Genomic DNA, 19854 nt, shown 5'->3' with positions numbered 1-19854 from the left:
AGGAAGTAACCCCTTCCATGCTACACATACTAGTTCTGTCTGCCAATGCCCCACCCCTGAAATAGCCTGGGGGTTTCCTTCCTAGTCGTTGGCAGAAGGGAGCAGGTGAATGTATTATTTTGACTTTCATTATATACTTGGTGATGGGGAAATGTGAAGTTGTTACAATATTTCTAACTTCCCCATCAGGGACACTCCCCATCAGGAAGGTGGTGGCCAGGGAGAGACGGGCTGTACAGAGGGTGGGGGCTGGGGTTAGACATGCAATTGCAAATTTCTAAACGTTCAGACATTTAAGTTGTGATTTATTGTTATAACATTTCATGGCAGATTTTGACAAATGCATTAAGTTAGAGCTGATGGAATGGATATGAGCAAGCACTCGAAGAAGAAAAGACGGTTACTCACCGTTGTAACTGTTGTTCTTCGAGATGTGTTGCTCATATCCATTCCAAACCCGCCCCCCGTCCCCACTGTCGGAGTAGCCGGCAAGAAGGAACTGAGGGGACGCCGGGTCAGCTGGGGTATATATTCAGCGCCATGAAGGCGCCACTCTAGGGGGCTCCACAGCCGACCCGCCGGTGTTGCTAGGGTAGAAAATCTTCCGACGATCGTGCACGCGGCGCGCACACACCTAATGGAATGGATATGAGCAAGCACTCGAAGAAGAATGAGTGATTCCTGCAGAGGGAGACAACTCACCCAGTCTGGGACACTTGGCCTCTCCCCCTCCCACAGCTCAAGAACCAAGGACATTCCCAGGCTGCTCAGGAAAATGGGATTTGCCAGAAAAGTTTTATTTGCATCTAATTTGGGGATAAAAAACACATAATTAAGTAATACTGAGAAAATAATTCAATAAGCAATAAAGATTCCACAGACATCCGACTTTCCAGAAATTCCAGACCCCTCCTCATCCCCACCATGCAGAAACAGGGAGAAAATGCCTCCTGGGGCAGCAATTTCCAGAATCATCCCAGTGTACAACAACGTGAACTGAGCCCCTGGCTGAAAACAGGGACCAGGACACCCAGCTGAACCCTTCGGCCTGCCCCTGACAGAGAGTGCCGGGAAGGGATGGGAGAGGCTCAGAGAATAATGCAATACATAATAATAATGTCACTCGCCTGGTGCCTCCGTCCTCCTGAGACACACAGCACTCACGTCAATAGCGGAGCCACTTGGATCCCTAGGGCACTGGGCAACTCTTTATTATCCCCACCGTTCCTCCGATCTCTACGGATGCAGAGAGAAGAGGAGGGGAGATGGCCAGCACTAGTCAATGTGGAGTTTCATGTGGAATATTAAGGAAGTCTTGGTCTTGTACCTTTCCTCACAGATGGAACATTGATAGGGGCACTCTCCCGTGTGCCTTCTCCGATGGACATTGAAACCAGATTTTTGTCTGAAGCTTTTCCCACAGTCGGGGCAGGCAAAGGGTCTCTCTCCTGTGTGGATTCTCCGATGGTCAGTAAGGTGATGACTCTGAGTGAAGCTTTGTCCACAGTCGGGGCAGCTATAGGGTTTCTCTCCCGTGTGGACTCTCAGGTGTATAATAAGGTCTGAGGTACAAGCAAAGCTTTCTCCACACTCTGGGCATCCGTAGGGTCTCTCGCCCGTGTGAATCCTCTGATGTCTGGTTACATGTGCACTCTGAGTGAAGGTTTGTCCACAGTCAGGGCATTTATGGCATTTCTCTCCCGTGTGGATTCTCTGATGTACAATAAGGTCTGACCTCTGACTGAAGCATTTCCCGCAGTCAGGGCACTTATGGGGTCTCTCTCCTGTGTGGGTTCGCTGATGTCTAATAAGGTTTGACTGGTCATTGAATTGTTTCCCACACTCAGGGCAGTGATAGGGGGTCTCTCCTGTGTGAGATCTCTGATGTCTAACAAGGTGTGATCCATAACTGAAGCATTTCCTGCACTCAGCACATTCAAACCGCTTCTCCTTAGTACAGGTTCTCGCCTGGATCATGGCCACATTGAGATCTTCCAAACGTCCCCCTCGGTGAGTGGATTCACCCAGTGTCTTCCCGGGGGGGTTTCCCTGCTGCTTCTCTGGCCTGCACTGAGTTTCTCTGGCCTGCCCATGACTCTGGGGATCATCCCCTTCACACCTTCCCAGCAACGCCCCCTTTGGTTCCATTCGCTCAGGACCTGCGGGACAAGGATTCTCTTCATTGCTCTCACTCAGCGTCTCATCACCTGCTGGGACAGAGAGAATCCGGACAGGAGTCAGTCCCTGTGCCGGGGGAACGGGAAGGTCAGAAAAGGAGAACAGGAAACTGGGGAAACAAACCAAAAGAATTGCTGGGAACACTGACAAATCAGGAGTTGAATTCTCCCCACCCCCACCCCTTTCCATGAAGAAAGAGAGAAGGGAAAAATCAGCTACCTGCATGTACTGTATTTGATGTTTTCAAGATGTTGCGCATGCCCATTCCACTTCATGTCTATTCCAATCTAGGGGTGTGAGCGCTGAATGCACTGTAATTGGAGAGTGTCTGCAGTGGTACCCACTGGGGTGGCACATGCACCATGCATGCCCTCATGCATCCAGGCGAGGACATGAAGGGCAGAGCTCCCCCTGCACCATCTCAGTTCGTTTGCACCAGCAGCCTATCATAATGGACTGCGAAGGAGAAGGGAGCATGGCGGGTGCTGGAATAGACATGTGCAAGATGTCCTGGAAAACAAGTAGTACAGGTATGTTGTTTTTTCCTTTGAGTGATTGTGTGGGTCTATTCCACTTCAGGTGACTCCCAAACAGTGGAGGAGGGTTTAAGTCTAGCTGCTCTGCAATTGGTTTTCAGAATTTCCAAAGCTAGCGCAGTCTCTAGAAGTGGCTGAAGTGGCACCATGCTTGGGAACAGTGTGATTTTAAGACCAGGTTGCTGCCCTGCAGTTATCTGGGATTGAAATGTCCTGTAGGAAAGCTGCCGGGGTTCTCACACAAAGTGCCGTCAGCTTGGAAGGAGGTTTTAATTTTGCAAGATCATAACTTGTAGTGAGATGAGAGGGGATCTTCCCAGAAATTCACCGTACGGGAATCTCCTGTCCTCTCATTCTCTCCACACTGGAAACAAAGAATTGTGGCAAAGACTGAAACTGTTTTGTCCTGTCCAGATAAAAGGCAAAGGCCAGCAGACGTCCAGCAAATGATGTTTTTCCTCAACCTTACGTGAACGTGGTTTGGGGGAAAAAGATGGTTTGATTGAGATGGAAATCGGTAACCGTCTTTGATGAAGAACCGTGGATGAAGCCTTAAAACAATATAATTCTTATAAAAAAGAGTACACCAAGGGGTGGGGGGAGTGCCCTTCTAGTAGAAGTAACTGCCACTGGAAAGGTGACCTTGGCTGATAAATGAGGCAGGCCACTGGTCTGGTATTAAACCAGACAGTCCTGCTTTTCTAGAGCATTTCCCCATCTGGTTTTGTCCAGTATTAGACGGGAGATGCCATACTGAAAAGTGCATCGTTCTACCCCTGCCAGTGTGTCCTTGCATGCTGGTGAGCGTGGGATGGTGTGTTCTTAAAAATTCTGCCCCCCACGTGCAGTGAGCTCACACACACCATGCATGAGAAGTCACACTGGTGGGGTGGGGTCATGTCAGCAAGAACAGGCTCATGACATTCTGGGAAGTACCAGAATGTCCCGTTTTCCGGGAGTGTGTGGGTGGCCACCTTAGGATAAGTACTGAAGAGGACAAAAGCCATAGGCTCAAAGGGAGAACCTGTGGATAAGACAATACTAATCTCTAATCTCAGGCTAGTTGGCACCGTAACTTGAGAAAAAAGACTAGTTATTTCTTTCACAAATCTTATTGACAGTGTCTTCCCAGCACAATTAGCTTTAGTTATAACGTGAGTCTTACCCCTTACTCAACTCCCGCTCACACAACTCCCTAGGAACCAGTCTGGAGAAGCCAGCCTCCAGGTCGGAGGGATGCCGCATGGGCTGCAGTACACGGGGTTCATCGGCAACATCATGGAGATCCATGTCTAGATTTACCCTGGGGGTATCTCCGCTGAATGCTCTGTTTTGTCACCAAAGAATGTAATGGAGAGAATCTAGAACAAGAAGTATTGGGTTCTTCTTCTGAATCTCATAATGAATATGGGCAGTTGGTGGCGTGATACTAGGAGGACTCACCAGAGTACAGCCTCTGGATCTGTGCCTCTTGGCAGTAGGTTTAAATGTTGGTACTGATGGCTTGAGTCCTATAGGAACAATCTGTGTAGAAAAAACCAGTACTGGAGGCTTTGAAGATGCCGAGAATGCCATGGCTGGTGGTATTGGTCCTACAGATGTTCTAGCCAGTGATGAGGGCATCTCCGACTGTACTAAAGGCTGTACCCTATGAGTAGTCAGAGTTGGATCTTGTTGCACCAAAGGGGAATCCTGCATCCACAGACAGAGCAAATCTCATGACATTGCATGAGCATCAGGTGTCGTGGGTCACAATAATGTTTCTGGCAGTACTGAAGTTGATGCCTTTAATACATTGTCAGAGCCATTCTCAAGGAAAGATGCTCTGGTCCTGGAGTCAGTGGCTGGATTTCCTGCTCTGATTCACTGTCGGCTAGTCTCTACCTGCACTCTGACCTTGGTACCTGGCAGTTCCCATGAGAACTCTGCTGAGGGTTTCCAGCTCCCAGAGTCCGGTTCTGAAGAAGAAAAGCTCTTTGATTGATAAGTCAAGTCTTGCCGTGAGACTGACTTACAGCTCTTACAGGATATGGTGGGAGAAGGGGAACAAAGATCCATAGGAAAACTCCTGGCCTAGGACAAAGTACTGGACTCCAGATGACTGAGGTCTGAGAAGAGATGTACAAGACGCTCCCTATATTTTGGTGTTCTTTTCTTGAAAGATCTACAAATAGAGCATTTGTCTCTAATGTGCCCCTCACCGAGTGTGAGAGTTGCTCAGCATGCATCCGAAGAAGTGAGTATTCACCCACGAAAGCTCATGCTCCAAAACGTCTGTTAGTCTATAAGGTGCCACAGGACTCTTTGCTGCTTTCAGCGGATTAGACACCCTGCAAGTGAGACAGTGCTGAACTCTAGGAGACTTTGACATAACCAAGCCCCCAGGTACCAGGTAATAGAGCCCCAGAGAAAAACAAGAAAAAACAACTTTATAAAATAAGAAAGAACCAAATCTCCACTGGGAAAAACATGGGTACACAATAAGCTACTAGAATTATTTACAGAAAAAAGTTTCCTTGGAAGAAAGAAGGGAACCCGTGAACAACAGCCGATGGAGAGCTCGGACCACCAGCCACTGCGGGTGAGCTGTCTGGGTGCTGGGTGGCTCCACCTTTTATTCCTTTGCCTGGATACATGAAGACATGCATGGCAAACTGACAGGTACCACTAGGGAAAACTCTCTGGCTATATAAAAAGCGACAAAGAGTCCTGTGGCACCTTATAGACTAACGGACATATTGGAGCCTAAGCTTTCGTGGGTGAATACCCACTTCGTCAGACGCATGTAGTGGAAATTTCCAGAAGCAGGTATAAATATGCAGGCAAGAATCAGTCTAGGAATAACGAGGTTAGTTCAATCAGGGAGGAGGAGGCCCTCTTCTAGCAGTTGAGCTGTGAACACCAAGAGGGAGAAGGGGAGAAGAGGGCCTCATCCTCCCTGATTGAACTAACCTCGTTATCTCTGGACTGATTCTTGCCTGCATATTTATACCTGCCTCTGACAATTTCCATTACATGCATTCGACAAAGTGGAACCATTTCCACATCCGTTTAACCAATTTCTCACCTCTGGGGATGTTTCTCTGGATCTCTCTAGCCTGGGACCCTTGGAGATCAGGGACCCATGGCTCTTCCCCTCGGTCCAGCTGGGAGATCACGCTGGGCTTGGGAATTGGAAAACCTGCTCTGGGAAAAGAAATGAAGTGAGAGCCGAGTTTTACCGTTGTTCTCAGACAGCTGTTTCCAGATGTACTGGCTGGGTGGATGCCCTTGTATAAACCAAAGGGACGGGAAGTGTTCCTGGAGACCCTTTGGGGAGGGCAGAAGGGGATTTGGGATCTCCACTCACTGCGGGATTTTACGACTCTGGTACAGGGTCACTGTTGTGGGGGAAAAGAACTAGGTGGCCTTCTTTATGACAGCCAAAGTAACACCGAAGGCCCAAATTCAGGCCCTCGGACAGAAGCGGACTATACAGACAGCCTTTACATAGAACAGTACAGGCCAGAACCTGAACAAAACTAAGCTGTGCAATTCCCTGCCAAATACGGTCATGGGCTATGACCAGAGGAGGGAGGGGAAGGAACCAATGCGAAAGGCCTTAGCAACATGATAACCGCTTGTTGAAGAAACATAATAACGGCTGATATGAAGAAATTGCTTCTAGTAAAGGCCAACTTCTCCTATAGTTCCAGCTATCTGCCAACCAGCCAATCATATATCATCTTTGGGCGTCCTGTAATAAACCCCTATGCCCTATCTTCGATGAGGCAGATCAATTGGCCGAGATGCTGCGCATATCTCCCGGCCCAGCCTACCGCACCAGGGAGCAAGTGGCTCGCCATGACAGGTTAAAAGGGGAGGAGGAGGAAGCCCGCCCCAGTAAGTTTAGAGAAATGGAGGAAGATATTTTAAGAGATGTAACTAAGACTTGAAGGGAGCTTGTAGGGAGACTCAAAACCAGCCCAAATGGGAAAATCGGGACTGCCCATGAGGTTAAAAAAATTTCCCCTTGAGACAGCTCCCTGCAATGGATGGTTGGGTAACGGAGGTCCATGCCCCTTGGAGCCCAACAGATATGTGCACTCTGGGCCTCAAATTTCCAAAAATTCGAGATGACCCTCTTCGCTTTAAAGAAGAGTTGGAGGTTGTTATTAATTGCTATAACCCCACTATGGGGGATTTAGATCAATTTCTAAGAAGCATAATGCCCAGAGAAACACAAAGGCATCTTTATGAAACAATGGAATGGACAAAGTGGAACCAGAGAGAGAACAGTTGGCCGAAATGAGAGGAAAATTGTTGGAAGCTGTTCTTAAGGTCTGCCCACCAAAGGCCGATTGGACTAAAATAAACACTTGTAAACAAAGTAAAGGGGAGAACCCTGCTGATTATTTGGACCGATTAAAATCGATCTTTGAAAAATACTCAGGCATTAATAATGCTGAAACCCAAGCGGAGCAAGCCATCATGGCCGTTTTCATCCAGGATCTCCGTCCAAAGATAAGTGAACAATTACGCTTGGGTCTAGTGGGTTGGGAAGGAAAAGGTTTAAGGGAGATCCTAGCTGCAGTTCAGCATTATTTCCACCAAGGCGAGAAAAAAAGGGAAGAAGCGGAGACCCACCTCATGGCTCTCCAAATTAATAATTTAAACCTCAAGGTACAAGAAAAGAAAATGTTCAATGGAAAGGAACCCAATCATCCCTATAGGTATGGGGAAGGAAACACCAGGGGAGGGATGTTCCCCACTGCTATGCAACAAACGGATGGAGGGCCCTGGGCCCACCCACCGGGCTGTTGCTATGTATGTGGAGAGGAGGGACATTTCATAAGGTTCTGCCCCCATCGGGATCGAGGGGGTTACAGAGAGCAAGGAGGGCCTCAGGCCCAGCCGTGGGGGGGAGGACCGTCAGCTGCACCCCCACCACCCGCACTAGCGGACTATAGATAGGACAGCCGTGGGATCTCATGTGACCTTATTGCCCCAGCCATCCCCTTGGATCAATCTGGTCCTTATGTTACCTGTACCATTAACAAGACCCCGGTAAAATGCTTAGTGGACACTGGAACTTCCCGGTCCACACTGTAAGTGGAGGAGTTCCCCTCCCTTCCTTTATCTGGGGAGATTATTAACGCAGTGGGGGTCGGTAATGTCCCTATTCCCCATCCTGTGTCTAACCCATTACTGGTATCAATTGGCCCTTTAACTGAACAACATGCCTTCTTCCTCAGCCCTTGTTCCCCTGTCAACCTCCTGGGAAGGGACCTGTTATATAAATTGGACTGTTCTATTTTTTGTACTCCTAAAGGGGTGTTCCTGGAGGCTCCAGAGACCACACAGCATGCGGTCCTGGGGGTCCTGCAGGCTCACACCCCCAACAAACCAGCAAAAAAAAAAAGGATCGGGCCCAGACAAGCAGGCAGCCGCAGTTTAAGGAAGTTAACAAAAAGAAAGTAAAAAGTTAACTCTGTAGTTACTGAAGAAAACTGAACAGTAAAGCTGTGTACGGATGTTAAAAAAAGGTGTTATAAAATGCTTTGGGGTGGTAAAACCAAAAAATACTTTTGCCAAACAAAGTAAACTAGTGTTGTTTGATTTTGGTATTTAGCATTTAATCCTTAAAATAACTTAATGCTTTACAAAATTTAAATTGTTTTAAATAAAACCAAAGTTGTGGCTGCAGCAGGGCAGACAAGGCCAGGAAAATGGTAAGGGTTCTTGGACGAGTTGTTGCAACAGTTTAGGCAAAGGTGTTTCTTGGTTTACCAGAGCTGTTGTGGATCTTGGTTTAGGAATTTTGTACCACAATTTGGCATACCTAAACAAACTGTAACAAGTTGTGTGCAGCTTTATCAATATGGCCAACTTTTGCCTTTTAAAGACCACACTAAATCAAAAGACTGAACTCAGCTCTCATAAATTTCTAACAGAATCGCCCGATGCGACTACCGGCAGTGCCCTGCTGGCCCTAGCTCAGATAAACAGTCATTTAATAAATTACACAATAGTCAGGCACTAACGAAATGTGTTAGGTCTTTTTATATACAGCAGTCCTGCCACTCACTGAAACCAGGAGACTGGATCTACATAGAGGTCCATCAGCAGAGAACTGCCCTGGCCCCATGCTAAGGGACTCTTATCAAGCCCTGTTAATTAGCAACACCGCTGTAAAGTACTGAGAATTGACTACCCGCCCATGTTTCTCATTGAAATGACTCTTTGACTAATCGGTCTATCTTTCCTTCTGGCGTTCTTGCTCCTTCTGGACAACAGAAGTGAAGGACAAGGTAAAAAGCTGGTATTCTCTCCTTTGTCCGCTGACAAACCCACAGAGCCTTTGGATCTTGCTAAGAAAACAACTTCTCCACCTGAGGACATAATAAAGCCTCCAACCAAGCAAGGTGATTGTGCTCGTAACCCCTCCCTTGCAGCCTCACTGCCGGACAGTTAAGTGAACAAAGACTATGAAATCTCGAAGAATAGCTTGTGGAAGCTAGCCAAAACTACCTGAAGATGAAACTTTTAATATTCCTCAGCCTCTCCTCCTTAACGAACTTGGGGTGGGGAGGGGAAAAGTAAAATTTTTCTAAATCTTAGCCAACCAGTAGCCTCCGATTTAGCCTGTATCATATTGCAATATACCCCTACTCTACATGACTGCCTCATAGCCCATTGTCACAATCCCCACGCCCCAGCTACTCCCCCTCATATCTTCTCCAATTCCCATACAAATCTGTCTGGCCGTGGCCTCAGAGAAATTCAAGTCTCGTAACAACAAATGTGGTATAGCACACCCTACCGACGGGATTATCGTTTCCAACAGTGGATTGTGCTAAATGCTACTATGGGGACCACCACTTTCTCATTTCCCCTCTCCGCCTTCCAAATAACTACCCAATACCCCAATTGTACCCAGGGAGCGGCCATTCGATTGGCCCAGTTTGTGCAGTGGGAAAATTTTCAGAGAAAGAAAGGCTTGCTGGAAGGGGCCTTGCATGGTCTAACCGGAGCAGCCGTTATCTGGACAATAGACAAGGCCCAAAACCATGAACAACGCCTGGGAAATCTGGAAAGAGCATCGGGCCTCCTTACTGAGGCAGGGTTAACCAACACCCATACAAATATAAAAACCCTCCATGCCCTGTCAGGACTGGGAACCACAACCCAAACCTCTTAACAAAATTAACAAACACCCTCTTTTTAATAGAAAAAGACACCGGATGAGATTCAGCTTTTAGCCAGATGCAGGATTTCTTTAATGGTCTCTTAGCAGAAATGCGGAGTGATGTCCTCAGTCAGCGATGGCCCAAAGCCCTTAACACTACTGCAGGAGTGCAACCCGAGCTGTGGAAATGGAGGCATATGTGGACGTTGTCAGGGTGGGCCTGCGACTCCTCACAATGCTCTTTCCAAGCTTCGGAACCTGTCAATGGCACTTGGGCCCCAGTGCACTTACTTTTGCCGGGGCCCTGGGCGGGCTGTCTATGGGACTGGGTTATCAGCCGGCAGGTATGGGAAGTCAAGCCACCCCACAAACCTAGCCGTTTTATCACCACTCCCCATGGTTTCGCTACTCAACACGTCTGGGTGGGAATCGGAACCTTGTGGTCCTTATGGCCCTTGGAACCCCCACCGTTGTTTTGTCTCCGTAAGTTACAACCTGGGGAATTAACGAACATCTTTGATACAGTTTGTTGGGAAGGAGAAGCAGTAGGTAAGGCCCCAGGAGGAAAACTCCTATTTAGCAAAAAAGGATGGTTGCGCCCTGCCATCAAATCCCCACACCCCTCTTTCCTTTCACCTTAATTTGACCACTGCTCAGGGTAGCTGCTTTATCACATGGCCTGCTAATCCCCAAATCTCTGCAACCCTCCACCCAGCCGTCCCTCTTACCTTCAATTGGACTTCCCTCATCCCAAACCGCTTCTCAAATTTAACTTTCCTATTTTCCCTCCTCTCCAACATATCTCACCTCCAAGACCAAATGCATGTGATAAAGGTTGAATACAACAAAGAGGCCAAAGCATTTCAGACTGCCTACTGGGTGGGTACCCTATGTTCTTCCCACGACGTTTTGTGTTTTGACTCTAAAAAAAATCACCCAAGCCACGCCCTGCCTCTTCACATCCTCAGTCTTAAAAATACTAGCTGGTCTAATTCTTGCAATCTGTTGCATTTTATTAATCGCCACCCTTTGTTGCCTGTGCAGGGTGTGTCGTTTACCCCAGCTACAGGTTCAATCACCACCTCAGGCCCTTCTTTTTCCCATCAATACCCCCAACACAACACTATACTTTCCTACAGACCCAGAAGTTATTCACCTTAGTGTCCACCCCTCCTGCACTACCAGTTTCATGTCCACTGATCCCCGTTTACAAGAAACTAAGCCTAAATACTACACTATGACCTCTTTAGCAAATTACAATAATGATGCCTACATGGCATCAGAGGAGGGAAATTGTGGGGGAAAAGAACTAGGTGGCCTTCTTTATGACAGCCAAAGTAACATCGAAGGCCCAAATTCAGGCCCTCTGACAGGAGCTGACTATACAGACGGCCTTTACATAGAACAGTACAGGCCAGAACCTGAACAAAACTAAGATGTACAATTCCCTGCCAAATACGGTCATGGGCTATGACCAGAGGAGGGAGGGGAAGGAAGCAATGCGAAAGGCCTTAGCAACATGATAACCACTTGTTGATGAAAAACATGATAACCGCTTGTTGAAGAAACATAATAATGGCTGATATAAAGAAATTGCTTCTAGTAAAGGCCAACTTCTCCTATAGTTCCAGCTATCTGCCAACCAGCCAATCATATATCATCTTTGGGCGTCCTGTAATAAACCCCTATGCCCTTAACCGTAAAACCCTGGAAAAAACAATATGTACCTTGACAAGAACAACACTCTAACTGGTGCCAAGTACCACCCACCAAGAAAACCCCCCACCCAATAGGCACCCAAATCTCGTAAATAATGAGGAAGCTACCGGGAAAGAAGGACAGACCCCCCACTCTTATTTTCGCATAAATGACGTATTATTTGTACTATGCTTGAGGTTTGACGGAATAAAGCAGCCTGCGTGCTGTACTAGGGGTGGCAGTTTTCGGACTGCTACCCCAACGCGTTGGTATGTATTGCAATAAACTGGTGTGACGAACTGGGACTGTTCTTGCTGGGGTGTGGGAATGCTGACAGGGGAGTGTGACTAGGATGGTCTGCATCGGAGGATGGGAGTCGGCCGGAGGGAACATACCTGAGCTTGTAACATGAGAACCCAGGAGGGGGTTGGAGGTCAGGTGACTCCGGGGCCCGGGAAACTGAACAAAGGCTGTGGGAGGGGTCGCTGAAAGCAGAGTGCTGGAAGCAGGCTGGAGAGATGGCTGGGGGGCAGAGATGGCTCTGACCCCCCAAAGGGGGGTGGGCTGGCATGCCCTGGGACCCCAAGCTGGACCTAACTGAGGGGGGCCCTGTTGTCTGTGCCTGCAAGACCTGTCTTGGACTGTATTCCTGTCATCCAAATAAACCTTCTGCTTTACTGGCTGGCTGAGAGTCATAGTGAATCGCAGGAAGCCGGGGGTGCAGGGCCCTGAGTCCCCCAATACTCCGTGACAGATGGCCTCAGGCTTGAGTCTGTGAACTAAAATCAATGCGTGGGTGACTTTGACCACGACACTGTGTAAACTCTTTACACCTTCCTAACCCTGCTGAGTCTGGGACTATGGGGCCGATTCCCCTGAAATCGATGGGATCAGGGAAGAACCCTGAGCAGCAGCCAACTTGGGCACGTCAAAGATGCTCAGTTTCTAACACCGAGGGCACAGGAATCCTTACCCAGCGAGGTCACATTCCTGTAATTCTCCTGCATGACGTCCCTGTAGAGGGCTCTCTGACCCGGGTCCAGCAAGGCCCATTCCCCCTGGGTGAAATACACAGCCACCTCCTCGAAGGTCACCGGCATCTGTATCAACAACAAGAGTCCCCCACTTACAACCTGCTGCCCCAGCCACAGCCCCCCCAGCTCAGTCGCAGAAGGAGCTGGGAACATCCACAGAGAGCAGAACAGTCCTTGGGGAGGATGGGGAGGGGGGTAATTTCTGAAAGATTAGTTTAAAAACCTGCTGTTACTGTGGTCAAACCACAACTCCAGTAATTTTATCACGGGTCTCACAATATTTACCTGGGAATTGACACATGTGGTCTCAGCATTCCTGGCAGTGAAATCGCACATGTTCGACATGGCCGGCCTCTGCCATGACTTTTGTGGGAGAGGAGAGCCTGATGCCAAGAAGCCCTGACTCAAGATGGCCGCCATTTCCCCACCATTTGACGTGTGGAAGAGAGGCTGCCCCTAGCGAAGGGGGCCACCAGCTCCCATTGTTTTCAGGGAGGCTGAAGCCAGGCTCTCCTGGGGGGAAGTGGCTGGGCCTCTGGGGTTGGCAGACTGTGTACAGAGCTAGAGGCAGGAAGAGGAAGAAGCGGGTGGAGGGCGTGTGTGTGTGTGGGGGTGAGCTGGGCAGACTGGGAAGGCCAGAGGGGACGTGTGTGTGGAGGGGCGGGATGCAGAGAAGGGCACATGTTGGGGGTGGCAAACGGAGGAGGAATGAGGGGGACAACAGGGAGTCAGTCGGGGGAAAGAGGATGTGTGAAAAATAGAATGAAAAGGGATGTGTGTGTGTGTGTGGGGAGGAGCTTAACCCAGAACAGTGCAGGGTCGTTGGGGTGGGGGCAGGCTGAGGGGGTGCTGATGGATGCGCATTGGGGTAGGTGTGACCAAGTGGAAATTTTCTTTAATATTTTTTATGATTCCTATGTGTGTGTCTCAGTTTCCCTCTCTGCTTCGTGTAGCTACCCAGTGGGTGCAGGAGGGTTAACACTGCTCCTGAAGCAGCACAGAAGACATGTTGGGGGCTAGGAGCATGGGGTTGTGTGGTCATCCTGCTGTCTGGGGTGGAATGACTGGGCCATTAAAGGGCTGGCTGGAAACCGACCCCCAGATCAATGGAGAATCCGACAAGACAGTGGCTTGGACACTCGGCCCTGGCAACCAGCGACCCGGAGGAAGGAGATTTCCCCCTACGGCTGCGCTGGGAAGATGAGCTGAGGCCCCAGCTGGAGAACAAAGGGGAAAGGTGCCGGGTGGCAGGGTTAGGTGCTGCCTTCTGGAGAGACACGGAGCTCTCGCTTTGGACTGACGGAGTCTGTCTACACAGCAAAGAGTAATTCGCTGCTGCCCTGTCCCAGCTCCTGACTTGGGCTCACTGGGCTTGGGCTGAGGGGCTGTTTCATTGCTGTGTAGACTTCCAGGATCGGGCTGGAGCCCCAGCTCTGGGACCCTCCCACCTCCGAGGGTCCTTCAGCCCTGGCTCCAGCCCAGATGTCTACACAGCAATGGAACAGCCCCACAGCCTGAATCAGCTGGCACAGGCCAGCTGCGGGTGTCTAGTTGCTGTGTAGACACACCCAGAGAGACAGAGCCGGTAATGGAATCCATCACAGCTTGGCTGGCTGATTGCACGGGCTTGGCCAGGACGAGCTATGGCTTAACCTTAACCATAGCTTCTCTCTGCTAATCTCAGGGCTTCCCCTCTTGGGTCCCAGCCCACGAATAAACCCTGCTCGGGTTGGAAAGGGCTGCCGGGTGTCACTGCAAATCCTGGCTGAGATATACTGGTCCTTGCAGAGTGGGCAGGTCTGTGCCCAGGAGCCTGGCTCAGCGGGACTCGTTGGGCAGAGCTCACAGCATGAAGCAGCAAGGCTGGAGCCCAGACCTTCATTCTTGGTGGTGGTGAGGCGGTTACAGAAGAGTGAGACCCCTTGGGGGTCTGGCCAACTGAAGGGGATCCTCCAAACAGGGCTGTGTAGTAGGTCCTAGCCGGGGCTCGACCCTTCTGGACAGGAGGGGAGCCACACCGACTCACTGCTGTGGGAACAANACGTGGGCTCCCTCTTCTGGACAGGAGGGGAGCCACACCGACTCACTACAGGCTGGCTCTAGGTTTTTTGCCACCTCAAGCAAAAAAAAAACAAAAAAACAAAAAAAACCACCTCCCAGAATGCCACCCCTGGAATTGTGCCACCCCAAGCACGTGCTTGGTTTGCTGCTGCCTAGAGCCGGTCCTGCCTCCAAGGGGCTTTTTAAAAGCTGGGGGGCAGCATGGATCTTGGGGATCTGAGACAGCCGCTAGGAGGCATCCCAAGGAATCCGCAGGGCGGCGAAGGCAGGAGGTGGGCCGAAGATCGGACAGGAAGATGTGAGCAGGGGCAGGAGGCACATGAAGGAGGTCACAGGGGGCTGTGTCTGGGAAGGGGTGGGAGCAGACCCAGGGCTGGACAGGAGGATTCATGGGGGATGAGTGGGAAGTGGGGAGGCAGACTGACCCTTAAAGGCGCACAGGGATTTGTGTGTTGTAGGGGACTGGCAGGAGGTAGGTGGAAGAGGCCCCAGGAGGATGCAGGAGGGGAGGATAAGCAGCAGGAGATGGGATATGGGAGGCAGAATGAAGAGGATGTGGGGGGGTTACTTGTGGCAGGGAGGTGGGTAACAAGCTGAGGAAGGTGCTGTGGGTGTGGTGGTTCAGAGGGGGCACACTGGGGAGGGAACAGGCAGCAGATCCCTAAAATAGATTTTGGGGTCCCCTAGATAAATGACCTGCCTATTGCTCCCTTAATCTGTCCTCCCCAAGGTATAAATTCCCAGGGTTGTTAAGGAAAACACTAAAGGACACAATATAACCTGCAGATAAAGTAACTGACACGGGCGATATTCTTTCCTAAACAACAAAGTGTCCTTTTATTAAAGTAACAATCCCTCCTACAATCTAATCTAGAAACAGAAATCAAACAAATCCCTTACTGCAAATTACAAAGCATTGAAACTGCCACAGCATACAGGTTAAATGATTCTAAGGGAAGCACTTTGCTACAAACGGCTGACAGCATTTCTTAAATTGCTTTCAAGTTTACATAGTTAGCCTGCAATCGGTAACACAATTGTATGCATTCTTATAAACTCACTCTCTCTCTCACACACACACACACTAATCCTATAGACTATCCTACACTATGCCTATTCTCTACTATAATTAAAAGAATAGCAGACTTACTTTATAAATCTGTTGGTATCCCTTTAAATCACTGTTTTAAATGCTTCTTTAATCGCTATTGCTTTTCAGTTCCTGGTCAGTCAATTTTGCTCCACTCCAGTTTTCTCCCTCTCTGCAGCACCTTTTCTAATATGTTTCCAGTAGCTCTTCTCCGGCTTCCCTGGCTGGCTTCTAATTTGTCCCACTTTTCCTGATCAACTCTCTCTTTCTTTCTAATCCAAACCCTTCTGCATGCTGGCTCTCTTCTAGTATACCTTTCCAGCAATTACTTCCCTCCAGATGCTCAGTATTCACCACTACCTCGGAGCTGTGACTGAGGGCTCTGATTTTAGGGCAAGCTGTAACTGATATGACTGAGCTGTAGCCAGCCAGCTGACCAACTAACAGATCTCTTCCTCGCCCCATACTAGACATGCTCAGTAGCTACCAATTTTGCACATGCTCATTGCTACTCTTCACCAGTCAGAGGCGTGATTCTGTCTGTCCCTACACACACGTGGACACTCATATCTGTCTCTTTGCTGGGGCCCCAGATTAGAAATGCTGGACTTTCTGCAAATTAGTGGAACTTTTCACCCTATCTCAGTACTCCACATGCTTAACATCGGCAGCATAGAGTCAGGGCCGGCTCCCGCTTTTTTGCCGCCCCAAGCGAAGTGAAAAAAATAAAATAAAGCCGCAATCTGCAGCACTTCGGCGGCAATTCCAAGAGGGACTGAGGGACCCACCGCTGAAGACCCGGACGTGCCGCCCCTCTCCGTGGGCCACCCCAAGCACCTGCTTTGTTCACTGGTGCCTGGAGCCGGCCCTGCATAGAGTGGAGCCACTCTTGTTTGTTCTGAATAGGGGTGAGGCAGACAAAATGGAGGCTGGAGAATTTCTCTAGTACCAGACTGAGGAGGGTGTTGGGGACATGGGAGGCGTAGGCTGAGAGGCTGTGACAGTGTCCCTGGGTACAAGCTGGACTGTGGGACCGCGGAGCCCTCTGTTCCACCAGCATGGGCTGCCTCTCACGCTGTGATGCTAATGTCTGGCTACAAGCCTCTGCCAGGCACTGCATTTACGCAGCCATCCACAGGCAGGGACACACCCAGCTATGTTGCATGAATGATCTCCCAGCCACTCATGAACCATCAACTGATACCAGTCAGCTCTGTGTTCTTGGGGAACCAGGGCACAGTACCCAGCCTGTCTGACTCATGAAGGACACCCCCCCCCTCCCCCCCCCCCCCCCCAGCCTCTGCTTAAACCAAAACCCATCAGAGAAAAAACTTACAGAGAGCAGTGAAGGGTGTTGGGAGACACACCTAGACCCTCCTGACAAGGGTGACAAGATTAAGACATCTCCTTTAGCATACAAAATGGAGAGCATAGACAATGCCCCTAGCCTCATCTGCATCTCAATTTGCATACAGAATGGAGAACAGAGAACCACATTGAATTCTGGGACTAGAAAAAGCAGGGAAGCCCACACCCAGCTCAGCAATTATCAGACCAATTAATCCTTAATTGATATCCAAATACTGAAGCAGCCTAGTTGCATTGTGAGCTCCCTGGAAGAAAACACCACCCATAGCTAGGAGTGATCAGCTCCTATTGTCTAGCCTAAAGAAAACCCTGGAGTCATCAGCTTACCTAGAAACAAATCTAGTGTTCTCCCTTCAACCATTGTCATTTCTCTACAAAAATCCCTACTCACTTTCTAGTCAGGGTTCTGATGCTTAGACCCAAACTCTGCATCAGTTCTAAATTTTATTAGAGAATATTAAAAAAAAAAATAAACGATACAGAAAATTTGAAGCGTTAGTTATTGGTCATTGGGGGTAACATGCAGAGTATAGGGGTAGGTTGGTGTTTTGGGGCTGGGCAGCACACATAGTATATACACACTGCAATGTCCCCAATGAGGGGTGGGTAACCGGTGGGCGGGATCAGGAGACAGTCGATAAACGGTGAGGGTCCACCACCCATACGTGAAGCAGAGACAGTCATGGGTATAAGCAAGCGGGCTGGGTAATGGGGATGGGGTGACCCTCACGTGGCGGGATTCAGCTAGGTTTGGTGGGTTTAGGGCTCAGGGGATAGGGTCCAGCAGGAGGTGTGTGTGGGTGCACGAGGTCTCCCCGGCTCCATCTTCTCCTGACTGATCATGTTGGGGGCTCTGCCGGTCTCCTGCCCTCAGGACCCCCTGCTACCACCATCAACTAAGAACCCTGACCAGTTCAAGCCTCATGGAGTGGGTGAGATCCCTCCCCTCTTTCTCTCTCTCTCTCTTTTCCTTTCTACCTTGGGTATTACCTTTAATAATGTATGTTATGTTGGTTTAGCCCTCCTTGTATAGTTATCACTATTATTCAATAAATAACTTTTATGGTTAAGTTGGTTGTTTCTTTCTCTCTTGCTGAACTTTACTCTTTTGTATTTTTAGCTTTCCCCATTCACTCTACAGCAACGCTTCTTTTACCTAACCTAAAGATCCTTGCAGCGGCCAAAATCCTGTGGGGTTTGCTCATCAAGTAGGTTACTGCCAGTACAATTGTGATGTGAGAGTGGGGATAAGGACGTGCTGAATCTGGGACCCATAAGGGGCCATTTAAGGATCTGGGGCAAAAATCTGTCTGGGGATTAGTCCTGCTTTGAGCAGTGGTTTGGACTAGCTGACCTCCTGAGGTCCCTTCCAAGCCTGGTATTCTATGATCAAACAGCTTGAAAGTGCTTCACCCAGTCCATGGAGCCAGGGGCATATTAGGAGAGGCAGCTTAAAAGTACTGATTCCTCCAGCCCAGTGAGTCCAGAGACATATAAGGGGTCAGCTTGACAGTGCTGATTGACCCGGTTCGCTCAGACTTGCTCTGTTAATGTGCGGGTGGGTGGGTGGATGTGTGTGTTCATCCGGTTCTGGGGCTGGAGAAACGCAGCCCTGGGGAACCTCGGTCCTGCAGGATAGCTCCGTTGAGAGGGGACTTGCAGAAGGGAGAAGTAGAGCTCCATATGAAAACACAAGTGACACAAGCAGTACATTGATAGAATTACAGAACCCCCTCCCCAGAAGAGTAACCCGAATAAATGAGCATACCCCAAAGTAACGGGCAAATCTGGTAACACAACAGAGACTCCAGCCAATTCCCCCCAACTCTGCAGTCTTGCACCCCCAAACTGCACTGTCTTGCACTGGCCAGCAGCCTGTAAACTCATTACTTAGTTCGCCCCTTCTCCATAGGAAGGTGGAACTGCAGCAGCCTTTGCAATCTGAGATTTCCCAAGCACTTTAGACAAACTCACTGGGCAGCGCAGTAACTTACCAGTGTAGAGAGGGTCCCAGCGCCGGGAGCTGCGCCCCTCGTGGAGGCGGTTTTCCTACTGCGCCGGGAGCTGCGCCCCTCGTGGAGGCGGTTTTCCTACTGTGCCGGGAGAGCTCTCGCCAGCGCTGGCGCCGCAACCACACTGTCGCGTAAAAACGCTGCCGCTGTCAGTGCAGACAAAGCCAGACACTTTGGACTCTCCATGCTGGGAAGACGCTCACTCATTTCAGTTGCACTGTTGGGCGGGATCATCCTGTGAACTTGCTCCCACCATTGTTTTCCAGGCATTGCTCTCCTGCCCATCCCTCGGTGAACGTGCAGATGGCGTCGGTGGCACAAACGCAGCCCCGTGCACACGAAAACCTCGCAGGGGATTGCCACATGTTGGGGGCCACGTGTGTCTGTTTTGCCTCTGATTTTCTGGCGGCATCTGTTTTCTATGGGAAGCCACTAAGCCAACACTCCCGCCCGGCCCTCAGGGTGGTCAGTAGGTGGGCCGCGGACCAAATCCGGACCCACCTGAAGCTTCTGAACAGATCCCAAAATCTTTCTATTGACTGATTATTGTCACTCTTGTTATTGCGGTGTGAAAAACGTGCTCCGGTGTCCGGCCGGGGCTGTGGCTGGAACGTGGGGGGCAGGGAGCGGTCTGTGGGGAGAGGGGGCCGGGCACGGTCTGTGGGGGCGGGGCGCGGTCTGTGGGGAGAGGGGGCGGGGCACTGGACGG

At 49.8% G+C, this 19854-nt stretch overlaps 1 protein-coding gene across 9 annotated transcripts in view; it reads right to left on the bottom strand.

Moving 5' to 3' along the window:
• Nucleotides 1-19743, bottom strand: part of LOC117884631 (oocyte zinc finger protein XlCOF6.1-like) — a 29651-nt gene extending 9908 nt beyond the window's left edge. Inside the window, exons 1-4 of one of the 9 annotated variants that reach the window (XM_034785130.1) lie at nt 19128-19743; nt 12554-12680; nt 5782-5900; nt 703-2210 (exon numbers count right to left, since the gene is read on the bottom strand). In XM_034785130.1, the coding sequence (XP_034641021.1) occupies nt 1276-2210; nt 5782-5900; nt 12554-12633 (1134 nt within the window). In that variant the 5' untranslated portion in view covers nt 12634-12680; nt 19128-19743 and the 3' untranslated portion in view covers nt 703-1275. Of the gene's footprint in view, nt 1-674; nt 2211-5781; nt 5901-12553; nt 12681-12899; nt 13378-15825; nt 16363-19127 lie in introns of those variants that run through there. The other 8 variants (XM_034785127.1, XM_034785126.1, XM_034785129.1 and 5 more) reach the window with 8 other exon arrangements.
• Between the last annotated feature and the right edge of the window lie 111 nt (nt 19744-19854).

The sequence above is a fragment of the Trachemys scripta genome, chromosome 11 (genome assembly GCF_013100865.1).
Source record: "Trachemys scripta elegans isolate TJP31775 chromosome 11, CAS_Tse_1.0, whole genome shotgun sequence".
NCBI classification, from domain to species: domain Eukaryota; kingdom Metazoa; phylum Chordata; order Testudines; family Emydidae; genus Trachemys; species Trachemys scripta.
The sequence above is the reverse complement of the archived record's forward strand: the minus strand, read 5'-3'. Positions and strand labels throughout refer to the sequence as shown.